This window comes from Impatiens glandulifera, chromosome 2 (genome assembly GCF_907164915.1).
Source record: "Impatiens glandulifera chromosome 2, dImpGla2.1, whole genome shotgun sequence".
Classification (NCBI taxonomy): domain Eukaryota; kingdom Viridiplantae; phylum Streptophyta; class Magnoliopsida; order Ericales; family Balsaminaceae; genus Impatiens; species Impatiens glandulifera.
In genome coordinates this window covers 50,430,554-50,446,150 of record NC_061863.1, presented here as the reverse complement: position 1 = coordinate 50,446,150, position 15,597 = coordinate 50,430,554, and the positions used below count along the sequence as shown (strand labels likewise).

The following is a 15,597-nucleotide window of genomic DNA, read 5'->3' as shown; positions in this document are numbered from 1 at the left end:
TTTTAAGGGTCACCAGCGCTATAAAAAACATGGGCTCGCACCAAACATAATTTGACCCCTCTTTAGGGTCATTTCCTCAAATTCCCCGGGTATTTTACTCCAATTGAGATCGCACTCTCGCGGCAGGCTCATAGAGAGGGAAAAAAAAATGAGCAGCGGCAGCAACACAAGCAGTAGTAGTAGTACGAGACCCGTACCTAGGAGAGAAAGTCCATGGGGAACGCCGGAGGGACGAGAACCAAAGGCCCACAGATGCAACGATCGAGCTGAAGATGTCATCCAGGTTATAAATCATTCATCTTTTTATCCAATTTTGTCGCTATTATTTCAATCTATCAACTACCAGAAAATTAGGGATTTTAACTTTGGGTTTTCAGTCTGGAGATCTCAGTTAATAATAAAGACAACAGTCTTCTTGACTTTCCTTTGATTTTAGTTTTAAATTTGAGAATCCAATGAATGTCGTGACTTTGATAATCAGGTTATTTGATTACTTGTTGCATAATAATAATAATAATAGGCTTGCTTTGAGGGCAACCCATTCAAGACCGTACCTGGGCCTTTCAAGTTGTTCTATCAATGTATGCGTTCCAAACCCGGGTATGTTCTCTTCCCAATTTTGCAAGCTGTCAAATTTCATTTTTCAATTAGTGGAAAACAGATAATTTTAACTCTCTTTCTTTGTTTGTACACCATCTACAGACAATTAATTGATCAGCTTCATCTTTCTTATAAGAAATCCAATTAATTATCTTAACTTGTTGTTGTTGCAGGGAAGAACCAATTGAACCATTCTACTATTTGGAGTACGATCCACCAACAAGGGAAGTCAAACTTGAATAATACCACATTCCAAAGTTCTATAACTGGATCCTAGCTTTTCAATTTTTATAAGAGGGGATGTTTTTCTTCTTCTTCTTCTTCGGTTTATTATTATGATTTGGACCTTGAATTGTCAATAAAGAATGTGTCTCCCCTAACTCCTGATCTAATTACATCTCTGGAATCATCTAGACAACAACTACATGAATTCAATCTGTTTTTTGCATCATCATTATTGATTGCTATTCCAGATAGATCAAATTGGTAAGCCATGCTTGCTGGTTTCAAATTTCAATACCAAGTAAATGTTGCATTTTGCTTAAGCTTTGTCTCAATCAAATTCACACTGGACTAATGTCACCATAGTGTAAACTCTAAACACAACCTACACAGCAAAGTACAATTAAACTAAACCTTAGAAATAAGGTTTTTCCCCCTCAACATGCAAAAGGTTAAAACCACTAGCACTATACTATGCAAGACAGGTATATAAGTAGGAATTTCCTTTGAACCATAATTCCAAGCCTTTCAGTCTCTTCCTGCACCATCATACCAAAATATTTAGCAACAAGTTCAGGCACCTAGATATATTTAGCCTAACAGGCTCCAACCGCAGGGCTTCCCCTACTACAGGAGTTCAATATCTATGTAGCCTATTAGAATCAGATTCAGATTATCGACCTAATTTGTTATATGTAATAATGTAAGAGGTTTATGCCAAATTAAAATTAGTTGTATACAAGTCTTTTCGATTCACATGATCATATAGAGCAATAAACTGCAGGCTCATTGCTTTAGCATGAAATGTTGGCACCTACAGTGGCCTAAATTTATGTGATGTATCATTTGAGTATAAAGATCAAGGTAAGAAGATATACCTAAGAGCTGCCTTCCTGCTCAATCTCATTGCTGACCTCAGAAGTTGATCTTGAATAATCCTCAGATATAACATTCATGTTGCTGCTAGTCTGAAAGTTCAAAGATGTAGTTGAGCAGAAACCTCATCAGAGTAAGTAGAATATTAATGTAATTCTATTGGTTGTAGAATGAATTCAACAGAATAGAGACCTGTTTCCTGTTGAACTCTTCCTTCAGTTTGTCATACTCTACCTTCTTCTTAGCTGCAGTTGCAATGTATGTAGCTTTGTCCTATTTTGTGAGAGTAGAAGATAAAGAACTAAACATGTATGCATACATGATTATTGTATCTAATCAACTTAGTTACAAGAAGGCAGTGAACTAACTAGCTACTATCTAATCAACTTTCACCAATTTATTGAACTGTCATTATTGTTTCTTCAAACTTCACTAGCTAGTTTATAAGATCGGATCTTACAGGTTCAGACATTGTTTTCCATTTGGCACCGCCAGCTTTTGTCACCTGAAGGACACAGATCTCAGATGTGAGATATGTATGGACTTTGTTGTACAACGACAAATCAAACGAAATTTACTTTAGACTTACAAGCATTAGGAATTTGAGGCATATATAACCTGAATAAATGTAGAATAGAAGAAGAACTAGCTAGCATGTAGTGATATTTTGATACTAAGATTTTTTCTCAAAAGAAACAGGGAAGCGCTGAAAGAATTTAAGAACTGACTGTCATCAGTTAGTTTTGCTGCATTTTCTATCATGTACTCAATTGAGAGAACTCAAAATCAAAAGCTAGATGAGAATTTCTTGTCTCACATTTGCAACAGACTTGTTTTCTGGAAAATTCTCCTTGTATGTCTTCCTAAAGTCATCCCTAGGATTTAGTCGCCACAAGAACATCGCAATCAATACAACTAACAAAAAATACAGAAAGAATAGAACAAACTCAACAAGTACAGTCTGTACAGACTCACATGAAGACGAAGAAGGCAGACGGAGGACGCTTTGGAGCTCCAGAATCCTTCTTCTTTTTGACCTTCTCCTTCTTCATGCCTGTATCAGCTTTGAGTTTCTTCACCAACCTTCATATAGCAAATTAAGCAGAACGAAACGGAAACAACAGAAAATCACAAATCAGTACAATGAAAACTGGATAAACGATCAAGAGGTAGCGTTGAATAAGAGAAACTAGTAATTACGATGAATCAAGCTTCTTATGAGCAACGGAGCCGGCTGTTGGTGCTCTCATGGTGAACTAGCTTCTCGAACTGCTGCTGTAACTGAAGAGAGAGAGAGAGTGAGAGAGATCAAACTAAAGAGTCAAAAATGCATGTTGTTATAATGGGGAAGGAGAGAGAGAGGCGGTTTATAATCTGGCGGGAAAGAAGGATGGAGTGTGCAGGAAGCTAACTAACGGAGTGATAACCGTTCACGAGTCACACTTTTCATTACCAAAATTATTGATTTTTTTTAAAAAAAAAAGTAATATATAACATACATTTATTTTATTTAAACATAATAATGTAGACATAGTTGAGAAATTACTAATGTTTTATTTTTATACTATTAATCAATTAAAATAGTTTAAATATGAAGAATTTTGTATAAGAAGTCAAAATATTCAGAAGTTCTTAAATAAAAAAATGGGAGCTTATATTATTATGGATTGTGCTAACATTTAAAAAAAATATACAGTGATTTTAGTTGTACTCTATCTTTGAGAGATTAGTCTTTTCACAAAAATGGTTAAGAATTTATTGATATAGTCCTTGGACTACTGAGGTGTGTGTTTGGCCCTTAATGTATCCATGATTTAATAATTTGTATCATATTTATACTAACAAACAATCGCATTATGTTGGAAAACTCATAGTTGAGTGATAAAACAAATTATACTCAATTGTTTTGGAAAGGATAAATTTTAAATAATTATTATTTAAACCAATGTGATGTGTTGCACAACAGTTTAAAAATCTACAAGTTCAAATATTTTAGATAAATATGACATAAATTACAAGAGCATAGATCTTAAAATAAAGTTTTCTTTCAACCAAAAAATGTTTAAAAATACAAAGACAAAAAAGTTAAATAAAGAAACAAAAAAGCATGTGACAATAATTATACATTGTAATAACTCCTATACCATAAAAAAAAACATTACAAATTGACATAAATCAACACAACACGGTTAGCACTGCCTGTTTGACCCGTTTCAATTGAAAGTGCCAAACGAGTTCATTATCCGTTTCTTAACACTATTCAAGTATTCATAAATAGTTCTCGAGATGTGTTAAGAGGAAAACCAACATATATCGCACCACTATTATGAACTAAGACTATTCTACAAACATCACACAATCATATCAACAAGGAATTCAATTCAATTCCAAGAACCAAGTAATAATTTAGCGATAGTGGGCAATAAATGTAACATTTAAATTATGCCTTCAAAGTTCAAACAATAGTTGCTATAGAATTGAGAGTAGAAATGGAAAATGAAGTTTATTGGCTCAATCTTTGTCTTCCAGTTGTTGCTGGTAAAGACTGTTTGGAATGGGGAAGTACAAATCAACAGTACCCCACATTTCTCAAAGTGTAAGAATGCATAATCTACATCCTTTATTGTCCTCGGTATTAAAAACCTCAAACTATTGGTTGTTGTTCTCTCACTGCTTACTCAATTGCCTGATAACGTAAGGCAGAATACCACCATGGTCGAAATAAGCCAATTCCACCTGCAGATGCAAGTTTGTTTAATTACTTATTTCAGGACTTAGCTAACAGATTTCTTGGAAACACAAAATTACATACCTCAGTATCAAAGCGAACCGTGCAGGTGAAACTCTTCCCATTGTCGGTTCTCACAACGACATCTTGACCGGGCCTGATCTCACTAGCTTTGGTGGGAAGATCAATGGTGAAACGTTCCTGACCAGTCAATCCGAGAGTGTCTGCATCTTCACCAGCCTTGAAGCAGAGTGGAACGATGCCCATCCCAACTAGATTGCTGCGATGGATCCTCTCGAAACTCTTTGCTATAACTGCCTTAACTCCCTGTTTATTCAATTCCAGAAATTACTAGGATTGAAAAAAAAATAATGGACAACAAGCAGATTATTTCTATTTGTAATTTCCAAAACTGACTAACCAGCAACATGGGTCCCTTAGCAGCCCAATCACGAGAGCTTCCACTTCCATACTCAGCTCCAGCCAAAACTATGGTATCTTGTCCGGAGGTCTTGTACCTCTGGAGGGACAAAATCAATTCATAATTAAGCTTCATGGGTGAACAAACAGTATACCACATAATTAAAGAAAAACATATTTAACTCACAGTTGCAGCATCAAATATGTAAAGCTTCTCTCCTGTGGGAATATGGATCGTCTGAGGACCAACTTCCCCATTCAACAACTTGTTGACAAGACGAATATTTGCAAAAGTTCCTCTTGCCATGATTTCATCATTCCCACGACGACTTCCATATGAATTGAAGTTCTCCCTTTCCACCCCACGCTCCAGAAGATATTTAGCAGCTGGACTGTCCTTGTGAATGCTTCCCGCTGGAGAAATGTGGTCGGTCGTAATACTGTCACCAAAGTTCAATAAACAGTAGGCATCCTTCACTGAAATTGGCCCGGGAGGGTCCATTGTCATGTTCTTGAAGTACGGTGGTTCATGAATGTAGGTAGAATTTGGATCCCATGAATACAGTTTAGAAGTTGGAACTGATAGCTGGTTCCACATGGTATTCCCCTTTGTGATAGATTCATAAGTGCTTTTGAACATTTCAGGCACGACAGAAGTTTGAAGAGCCTAAACAGCACGGGGAGGATCATTTAGCTTTCAATTAATGAAATAGACAAAGAAATAGGTTTAGAAGCATTGTCTTCATCTTACATCGGCTATCTCTTGTGAAGATGGCCAGATCTCACTAAGATAGACATCTTTGCCATCCTTTCCAACTCCAATAGGCTCAGTCTTGAAGTCAATATCAACCTAACATAAACCAACCAATAAAACATGCTGATAATAATACAAAAGCACTGATAAATAATTCATTTAGAACACAAGATCTAAGAAAACAATGAAGCTCTATACTTAAGAACCATCCTTATATGAATAAGAGCTAACACAACCGGCCTTTCAAATAACAGATGCCAGAATAAATTGGCCCGGCATTCATGTTTAACAGATAATTAACAAGCATTACTTAATAACTAGATAAAAGGAGCTTATATCTCCAAGCTATATTTCAAATGACTAAGGCCATAATGAATTGGTCCTGCAATAGGACATTAATTCATGGAATCCAAGGCCTGAAGGCCTAACTGATATTTAAATTGTTGTTGAGATGATAAGTTAAATAGATTCCCTTTATTTTGGACATTTTTCCATCTCACTAAAGAGTCCTCTTATTAATTCTGAATTATGGGTCAACAAAAGTCTCATCTCCCATAGAGAGGCTAGTATCCACTAAGGAAGACATGGTTAACTATCTGAATACTACAGCCTCAATCTCTTTACAGAAGAAACTATGAAAGCTGATCAATTAGACAAGTATTTAGATATTCATCTCACGTCATGTAGCCATTCCTTTGGGGAAGATGTCAAAAACACAAAGAACTGATTTTCAACCCAATCATAGATAAACCCATGGAAATTTACTTGCATCACTTACAGTTCCAGCCAGGGCATAAGCAACTACTAGAGGAGGTGAAGCAAGATAATTGGCTCTTGTAAGTGCATGAACACGACCCTCAAAATTCCTGTTCCCAGAGAGAACAGCAGCTGCTACAATGTCTGTTAAAGATAGATAGAATAAACGAAATTAGAAGGACATAAGACTAAAGAGAGGAATTTTTAGTTTGGTCATGAATAGAGACTCCAGACATAGTCAGAGAACAACCATTTTTTGTTATTGCGGAACCAACTGATTCATGCAACTCCCCAGAATTTCCTATACATGTTGTGCAGCCATACCCCACAATATTGAATCCTTGCTCATTCAAGTACTTCTGCAGTCCACTGGATGAAAGAATATATGCAGGCATTGAGTCTACTAATAAACAAAAGACTAATACGGTGATGACTTATCATAATTCACACAACCTTTGGAGCAAATATTTTGTTACAACACCAGAACCTGGGGCAAGACTTGTCTTTACCCATGGCTTCACCTGGCAAAAGAATCATACGTGCAAACATATACAATACCTAATCAGCCTTTGTAATATAAGCAGAATGAAGAAAGTTGAGCATAAGAAGTTCAAATTTGGTGTGAAATCCAATAGAGTTGATTGTTAAGATCAGCTAACCTTCAGTCCCAGTTCAGAAGCCTTTTTGGCAACAAGACCAGCACCAAGCATGACACTAGGATTTGATGTGTTTGTGCAACTCGTTATAGCAGCAATTACAACACTACCATGCTTGAGCTCAGCAGGCTGCCCATTAAATGAGAATTTAGCAACCTTATCCCGTGCCTCTTTTGGAACAGCAAAACCCTGCATAACATTTCAAGGTTATGAATGCTTTCGTCAGAATTTGTATCAATAAACAAGAATAACAAAGGCCACATAAGCAAGCATTTCAGATCCATATTAGCAACAAAACAAAATTCCAATATCAAAGTTTGCATTATAGACACAATATTGTACTTGATAAAAGCAATATATATCTCATGTATTTCCTCTCTAATGCATGTTCCTGTAATGTGGCAAAAAATAAAGCTCACAAAGGTAATAAAGAAAATGTGTCCATTCTTTTCTTTCAATTATCAAAATCCAAAAGAAAGAAGCTACCTTGAATCCAACTTTGCTTTCTAGGCAAGAATGCCAATCGGACTTCATATCTTTGAGTGGAACGCGGTCATGAGGCCTGTGAACGTAAAGCAAGCTAGAGTTAGAAGGAACGAACAAAATTCTCAGCATTATATTCAAGTAGAATATACACACACCTCTTAGGACCAGATATACAGGGTTCAACATCATCAAGGTTTAGTTGTAGATAAGACGAGTACACTTTTTCTTGTTGAGGCTAAATTGTACAGAAACATTAGAATATTAGAGAAAGCAATCCATCAACGTCAGAATTTACAAAATAAAATATTACCAGAAAGGAGAGTAGATTATGTACCTCATTATAGTCTACAAACATATTGTTTGCACGTAAATATGCTTCAATCATTGCTACCTGAATTTTAATAATAAATATACCACATCATCAAATGAAAGCTGTCATCAGAATCATAAGGAATGGATGTTTGCACTCACAGTTTCATCGCTTCTCCCAGTCAGTTTTAGATATTGCAAAGTGACTTTATCAACAGGAAAGAACCCCATTGTAGCACCATACTCAGGAGACATATTGGCAATGGTAGCCCTGTCAGCCAATGAAATCTTACCAACACCATCCCCTGCACACAAACAGGCATATCATCCTACACATAATATAGATGAGACAACAATGCATCGTCTGCATACAGAATCAGGTACTACGAACTAACTAGCACTGAAAGGAAATGCTTCTTTGTGGCTTTCTCAAAGAAATTAAGCGTGGACTCCTACTGTGATCTTAATTCTTAACCAAAGGATAACTCCTAATTTCTTAAACCAGAACTCAAAAGGCAGCATATGAAATTTAGAAAACACTCAATACATAGACATCATTGGATCGGTGACTCCAATTAAGTTTACTAGGATGCAACAACTTCAAATGCAGAAACTAATATATGGTTGTATAATGCGTTGGGTTGTGAGGAAACACACGACTTACTTCGCATGGCACTAGATGGTCATTCTATAATTCAGCCAAGGTAGAAGTATAGAAAGAAAGAAAGAAAGAAAAAATGCATAGTGTTCTAAGTCATTACCATAAAATTCCACAAATTTGCCAACAACTCCATGCTTCCTTAACATTTGGGTCACTGTCAAAACCAAGTCAGTAGCTGTGACACCATCCCGCAAAGCTCCAGACATATTGAACCCAACCACACCAGGTAATACCATACTCATTGGCTGTCATAATAAAACTTTTAGCACATAGAAACAGGAATAGTACACATGTTTTTTCTTCTCAAACAATTGACAAATTAATGTTCACAGAATATGCTTCTGAAGCAGTAGCATCCAGTGTCTGTAAAGGAAACCGGTCAATGACTTGAACAATTAAGATGCTAATGAGGCATTCAGAGGGTAGAGGAGATACAGATTATGGATTGACTAGAACTTCATAAGGGATGTGTGACTTCTAAACTAGTTCAATATAGACATGTGTTTTAGTGTGTGATGTGTCATAAATGCAAAGGTTATGAGATGATGTGACTTCTCAGCAAAAGTAAGATGATGGAAGACAAGACATTCTTGCTTCAAAACAATGATGTGCAATTCCTCCTTCAGCATTTACATACTTAAAGATGAAGGCAAGAGTAAGCAACACTAGATTAAATATTTGATGTTGATTTTTGTCATATATTGTAAAGGCACGGAGTTAAAATCAGTCAAGTCTCAAACAAATGCCTTGGTAAATTCAAAAGGCACAACCATCTACTTAGTGAAGCAATCATCTTTATACCTGGCCAAGCATTGCTGCTTCTGCTTCAATACCTCCCACTCCCCAGCCAGCAACTCCTAACCCGTCAATCATTGTAGTGTGGGAATCTGTACCCACCACACTATCTGGGTATAACAAGCCATCAGAATTAAAGACAACACGCCCAAGATATTCGAGATTCACCTGTCAAAATATAGTTAAGGTTGTTGAGATGATAGCAAGATGTCACGCACATCAATAACACCGCACAAATAGTTTTCAGGAAATCTGAACCCAAAAGGAAAATAGAGATACAAGTCTAAAATGCTAAGGTGCTGTAATAAACAAGATCAATATTGTCACAGTCCGAGACCTGATGCACAATCCCCGAGCCTGGAGGAACAACAAGCATGTTTTGGAAAGCATTTGATCCCCACTTAAGAAAAGCAAATCTTTCTTTGTTCCTTTTGAACTCTAGCTCCATATTGGCCTGCACGGCATTTTCTGACCTTGCAACATCAACTTGAACTGAATGATCAATAACAAGATCGACCGGAACCTGCAGATACCACAAGTAGATGAAATAAACAAATGAAATGTGAGGAAACTATCTCAGGAATTCCGTGTATATTAGCTTAATAGCAGAGGTATATGTCAACGAAAATAAACTCTCTTGATCTTGTAAAATTGAACTGGTATATGTAGTAGACAATTGCATATTTCAGAAAATTTCTGGAAACTCTAGCTTTTTACCAAAAGGAACAGTTGAAGTTCTTTGAAATATTGACTCAGTTGTTTTTCTTTACTTCTTCTATTTCATGATTATAGAAAGATAACAGTGACAACAAGCAACATGAAAGGTTCTCTTTGGAGGCATAGTAAATTTGAATACTCTTTTTAAATACAATTGGTTTCGAGTCATCACAAATCTTCAATACGTATCTAATTAAAATGAAATTATCAATGACTATAATTAACCATACTCATGGAGTAAAATCTAGCACTCACCAAAGGATTGATTTTCTCTGAGTCACTACCAAGTTTGTTCATGGCATCACGCATACAAGCAAGATCAACTACAGCTGGCACACCAGTAAAATCCTGTCACGAAACAACATATTTAAGAAATTATAAGCTTCATGTTAAGCTTTATACAAGCACAACATTGATATACCTGGAGGAGAACACGTGCAGGCTTAAAGGGAATTTCAACTTGTTTTGGAGCACTTTTTTCCCAATCAATTATCTTCTCAACATCTTCCTTTGTCACTTGAAAGTTGTCACAATTACGAATTGCTGATTCCAGTAGAATCCTAATAGAGTATGGCAACTTATCTGTATAGACCAACACAAGAATACATAAGTCATGTGCACAAAAAAAACTGTGAGGTGCTAAATACATCCCATAGATATTTACCAATCCTTGGGTCATTCAGGGCTGGCAAGCTATAGAATTTCCCGAATTCGCCACCTCCAGGCTTGGGAAGACTGGTCAATATCGACTTGAAAGCATTCTCCGACGCTGTAAACGTGGAGAGAAACTGTAAGAAACCAATATATATGATGCCGAAATAAGTTTACTAGATGTAAAGTCCGGATATTGAAAACCACACAGAAAGGATATCATTTGAGAAAGAGATCAAAACAGAATATATGATGAGACTAGTAATATTATTCAAGAGACAGACATTAGACACAGCAGATTAGCAGTATACTTTTGCAACTAGACGAGGAAAGATCGTAAGAGAGAAACAGTACCCTTAGTAGCGATCATCCGTTCGAAGCGGGCAGAAGCAAGGGCGGTACCCCTGATCTGAGAAGTGAGGCTCATCGGAGATCTAGAATCAACTCCATGACTCCAACGCGGGGATAAGCATCTGACATGACGCCGGGCAGAAGAAAAGGTAAAAGATCGGAACTGATTGGTGACGGCTGGAGATGAATGAGTGGCGGTTGAAGAAGCTACCGCTCCAGAACCGGAAGAAAACGAAGACGATGAAGAGATTCCAGTCCTTGACGCCCGGCGGAGGGCAGACGATGAGTAAACGGATTTAAACATGGCGACGATCAAGCATTCATATGAGTTCAGTATAATATGGAACGGAGAATCGATAAACAAGAAAGAAGATCGATTTACAGGTAGAAATGCTTGTCGAAATCAATCTGGAGAATGAGATCGAAGAACGGTGCGGAGCTTTGACTCGGCTTTTCGTATTTCTTGTGGTTTGTTCCTGTAGTGTAGACTCTATATATATTTGAATGCTGTAATCGGAAGAAAAAAAAGAAAAAAAAAACAGTGAAAAAGCAAAATGAAACACCACAAGTCGTGCACCAATAGAAAGGGTTTGCAGACCCGCCTTTTTAGCTTTTTTATTATTATTATTATTATTATTATTCGTTGGTCTTTATTTTAAAGAGACTATTCAAAAATAATTTTTTGAAAAACTTTTATTCATATTAAGTTAAAAAAAAAATGGGACAACTAATTAAATAATGTAGCCCGTAAACGCACTTAATTAGGTGTAGAATTTGACGCCTAACAGGCTCTAACATCTATATATATATATATATATATAATGATGCTTAATTTTTAAAATTTCCGGATTACCGGGTCGAGAGTTGTGGTTAATTTGGATATTTATGTGAGAGTAAATGAATATTTGGGTCGGATTGTGAGTTGACCCGCCCATAAACTTAAAACGATTAAAAATAAAATTAAAAATGTTATTTGTATGTTTTAAACTTACAACCTAACAAAACAGGTACAACTTTTAACCAAGTGTGATTGAGATGTGATTTGTCGAGGAATATTAGTCATTTGAAAGTGGTTAAACAAATATGAATCAAATATTTGATTGACCAAAGTGTGAGGTCACGATGCTAATTATTAAAAAATATGAATCAAATATTTGATTGACAGAGTGAAAGTGTAAAGTCACGAGATGAGAGATTCATTCGGAAAAAATATGTGATGAAACATGTGAGAAATAAGTTGTTTTATAGAAATAAATAAAATGTGGAATGAGAGCCTTATATTTTTTATTTTAATAATTTTAAACATTGAATAAATATTATTAGAATTTTTTAATTTATTTTGTTTTTATTCTTATTCGTTTGTATCGCATGTAAATTTTCCTAATTATGGTTAGTATCTCTTCTTATTTCTTATTGCTCTTAAACTCTAAGACTATCCCATAGTAGCGTGTCAAATAAAGTATCAAATGGGTGTTAAAATAATATCAAATGGTGCAGCAGAGTATCAAAATTAAGTGTTAAAATATGAGTATCAAATTTTGATACGGGACCAAAATTGATGTGGCCCAATCACAACGTGCCAAGTGGCAACGCTGATGTTTACTTTTTTGTTTTTTTCTTTTTTAAATACACTTTTGCATAATAATTGATCAAAAATATATATATATATATCATTATTTTTTATTTTTCGAGATCTATAAATAGAGACTTCGTTGTGTCATTTGGACACCAAAAAATTTCTGAAATTTTCCACCATATTATCATCTTTGTTTGTATCACTTTTCTTCATATCATCATATGGATATTCCCCCAGACCCTTTCAATCTCGAAGAGATTCAACAACAATGGGAAAATGTTTAAAATACATTATCTCTCTATTAAAATGAGATGTTTTCATATCTTAAATTGTTTTTATTTTTTTAAATAAAAATTATTGAATTTTATCTTTCATTTTTAAGTTATATAATATATATTCTTTTGTAATTTATATGATTTTTTTTTATTTTAGACATATATATATATATGGTAGATTATTACTTGATAAAAAAAATTATGTAATTCTTTATCAATTCTTAAATCATTCCCTTCTTTGTAAAATTTAAATTGGTTTGTCTTTGAGTTATTATAAAAAAAAATGTTTGATTGTTGGGGATTTTATTGATTTTTTTTTTAAATTTATCATATTATTTAAGATATAATTCACATTTAATTATTTAAATGTTTTTTATATTATTTATATTTTATTAAAAATAATCCGAATTAATTACTTATAAAAAAAATATTATTTTCAATAACTAAATAACTAATTGGGATTAATTTTATATATTTTTTGAATTGAGGAACTAACACAAACTCAAACGTCATAGTCCTACTTTATATAAATCTATCAATAAAATGTATTAACACATTTAATTTATGAATCTTCCAAAATACAGAATAATATTTATAATGAATCAATCAAGTTATACTTTTATATTCAAGCACACCTCTTCTTTCCATAAAGAGGAAGTCAACATTGGCTGAAACCCTAATTGCTTTAGCCTTTCGCGGCTGCCTCAAATTTTTTTTATTTAAAATTTATACCAACTTTAATTTTAAACATTAAAATGAAAATCGAACTTCATAATATTTACTATTTTAAACATAGACACATCTACTTTTACCTTGAACTAACTTGAGTTCATATTTTATAATTTATTAAAAAAAACAAAATCAAATTCACTTGAAGATATAAGTTTGAACTAAAAATATTCAAAAAATTATTTTCAAAAATTATTTTTGTTAAGTCATTAATTAAATATTAATTTAAATGAAGTAATTTTTGTAATTTTTTAAAATTTAATAGCTTTTTTACAAATAAAAATTTATATGTTTTTCAAACATTTAAAGTTCGGTCAAAGTGTGGTGTGGTAGAATATGAAAAGTATAAATTTGGGTTCTCTACATAAGAAAAATTAAAATATTTGAACATTAATCACCAAATATTTGTTTCATTTTAACATTATTAAAAGAAAATTACTATAAAAGATTCGAATTATTTTAAGTAATCTATTTGATCGATCTGTACCATTAATAATGTTATTATTATAATATTTTATGAAATTCGTTCCTAAAACTTATTGAGTTGGTTGAAGAGTTCTTTTATTGATTTGGTTGAAGAGTTGTTTATCATTTTTTATAACTTTTGTAATAGTTAATCATTAAGGTTTTTTTTCTCTTATTTTAGTCTTTATTTTTCTCCTTTGTTTATTTTTAATGTATTTTATTTTTATTTTATTTTATGTTAAGCTTAAATAATTCTTATTTTTTATAATAAAATAATTATTTAAAAAAATATTAATCTTCAATAACATTAATTATATATGTATATATATAATTATTATTTTTCTTTTTTAATTTAAGAAATTATAATGAAACTCTCATCAGTTCCACTTTTATTTAAAGACATGATATTGAATATTTTTGTGAATTGAGCTAATTAGTGTAATTATATATATAATCTCTTAATACATTTAAAAAAAATTAAACCAAACAAATTAAATTACATCAAAATCAAAAGAGAAACAAACACAATTCAACATTTCAAACAAAATTATTTTATAATACTCAAAAAAAAAAGTTTTATTTTTGTTTTGCAACCAACCACTATAAATAAAATATCCAAGAATTGGACCTCACATCTATTCAAGTGGCAACAGGCATCATTGTTAGTGGTTGCTGTATATTATTCTTTATGGGTTGACTCTTGAGAATGAGATAAATTGGTCATAGTGCCTTAACATTTGAGGCACTCAAAAAGTCATATATTAGCATAGAACACAAATTGTTCAATTCTCAAAGGACACCCAAATATACTTTATCTAATATTCATACACCCAAAAGGTAACACTAATGACTAATATAATACATCATATCATATAATTAACTTATATTTAAATAGGATGTGTTAAACCTAAGTATCAATTTTATTAAAAACTAAATTAGTGTACTAAATTTAACACAAGGTTGATGGATTCTTATGAGAACAAATATCATAATTTTAATTATCATTTAAAACGTCTAAGAGTGGTTTTTAAGAGATCAAATGTCACTAGTTTAATTCTCATTTAAAATGTCTTAAGTTAAAATGTTAAGAGTGATTATTAAAAGATCAAATGTCACATGTTCAGTTCTCATTTAAAACATTTTAAATTGAAGTATGTCCTGATCACGGGTTTAATTCTTATTTAGAACACCTTAAATTGAAGTGTGTTGTGTATGTTAATATAATAGTAAATTAAGACAAGAAGGAATATGTAGGTATAGATCTAAACTTTTTTTTCTTTAGTATAAAGTATAGTTTATTTATTTATGATTGCAAATAACTAATATTATATATGGTAAAAAAGAGTGAAAAAAGGAGAATTGTTTAAAAGTATTGGTACAATAGTAATGACTTATTTTATAAATATGATTAGGTTTCTCACTTGAATATAAATTTATATTTTATCACATTTAAAACTAACTAAGCCATGTTTGATGAAGGGTGGTTTTTTGGATTTTGTCTGGGTTTTATCCAAAAAGATTCTTATTTGATAAAAATTAGGAAAAAACTGGTTTTTAAAATTTAAAGACT

At 33.1% G+C, this 15,597-nt stretch overlaps 3 protein-coding genes across 4 annotated transcripts; 1 reads left to right on the top strand and 2 right to left on the bottom strand.

The window, feature by feature from the left end:
* Positions 1-110: 110 nt before the first annotated feature.
* Positions 111-1,052, top strand: LOC124926930. The gene is made up of 3 exons (XM_047467264.1): positions 111-283; positions 521-600; positions 774-1,052. Exons 1-3 carry the CDS (start codon positions 149-151, stop codon positions 841-843), a joined length of 285 nt encoding a protein of 94 aa, XP_047323220.1. The 5' UTR covers positions 111-148; the 3' UTR covers positions 844-1,052.
* A 121-nt stretch (positions 1,053-1,173) lies between these two features.
* On the bottom strand, positions 1,174-3,026 carry LOC124926929 (HMG1/2-like protein). 2 transcript variants are annotated; one of them, XM_047467261.1, is made up of 7 exons: positions 2,899-3,026; positions 2,674-2,781; positions 2,516-2,573; positions 2,159-2,203; positions 1,891-1,971; positions 1,701-1,790; positions 1,181-1,361 (listed from the first exon to the last, which is right to left on the bottom strand). In XM_047467261.1, the coding sequence occupies exons 1-6, from the start codon at positions 2,946-2,948 to the stop codon at positions 1,701-1,703; spliced, it is 432 nt and encodes a 143-aa protein (XP_047323217.1). In that variant the 5' UTR covers positions 2,949-3,026; the 3' UTR covers positions 1,181-1,361. The 2 variants fall into 2 exon arrangements, with proteins under 2 accessions (XP_047323219.1, XP_047323217.1); XM_047467263.1 differs by lacking the exon at positions 2,159-2,203 and having other exon boundaries at positions 1,174-1,361; positions 2,899-3,001.
* A 1,087-nt stretch (positions 3,027-4,113) lies between these two features.
* Positions 4,114-11,458, bottom strand: LOC124927275 (aconitate hydratase, cytoplasmic-like). Its single transcript, XM_047467665.1, has 20 exons — positions 10,986-11,458; positions 10,645-10,749; positions 10,402-10,562; positions 10,236-10,328; positions 9,601-9,786; positions 9,270-9,431; positions 8,569-8,713; positions 7,970-8,112; positions 7,833-7,889; positions 7,654-7,733; positions 7,499-7,574; positions 7,016-7,201; positions 6,810-6,877; positions 6,607-6,725; positions 6,379-6,500; positions 5,598-5,696; positions 5,034-5,513; positions 4,848-4,946; positions 4,511-4,753; positions 4,114-4,434 (listed from the first exon to the last, which is right to left on the bottom strand). Exons 1-20 carry the CDS (start codon positions 11,284-11,286, stop codon positions 4,366-4,368), a joined length of 2,994 nt encoding a protein of 997 aa, XP_047323621.1. The 5' UTR covers positions 11,287-11,458; the 3' UTR covers positions 4,114-4,365.
* Positions 11,459-15,597: the final 4,139 nt, after the last annotated feature.

Coding starts and splice junctions, on each gene's coding strand:
- LOC124926930 (XM_047467264.1), top strand. CDS start 149: ATGAGCAGCGGCAGCAACACAAGCAGTAGTAGTAGTACGAGACCCGTA. Junction 284..520: donor GAGCTGAAGATGTCATCCAG/GTTATAAATCAT, acceptor TAATAATAATAG/GCTTGCTTTGAGGGCAACCC. Junction 601..773: donor TGTATGCGTTCCAAACCCGG/GTATGTTCTCTT, acceptor TTGTTGTTGCAG/GGAAGAACCAATTGAACCAT.
- LOC124927275 (XM_047467665.1), bottom strand. CDS start 11,286: ATGTTTAAATCCGTTTACTCATCGTCTGCCCTCCGCCGGGCGTCAAGG. Junction 7,575..7,653: donor TGTATATCTGGTCCTAAGAG/GTGTGTGTATAT, acceptor TTACGTTCACAG/GCCTCATGACCGCGTTCCAC. Junction 6,501..6,606: donor TTCCGCAATAACAAAAAATG/GTTGTTCTCTGA, acceptor TATCTTTAACAG/ACATTGTAGCAGCTGCTGTT.
- LOC124926929 (XM_047467261.1), bottom strand. CDS start 2,948: ATGAGAGCACCAACAGCCGGCTCCGTTGCTCATAAGAAGCTTGATTCA. Junction 2,574..2,673: donor TCTGCCTTCTTCGTCTTCAT/GTGAGTCTGTAC, acceptor ACTAAATCCTAG/GGATGACTTTAGGAAGACAT. Junction 1,791..1,890: donor AAGAGTTCAACAGGAAACAG/GTCTCTATTCTG, acceptor TTGAACTTTCAG/ACTAGCAGCAACATGAATGT.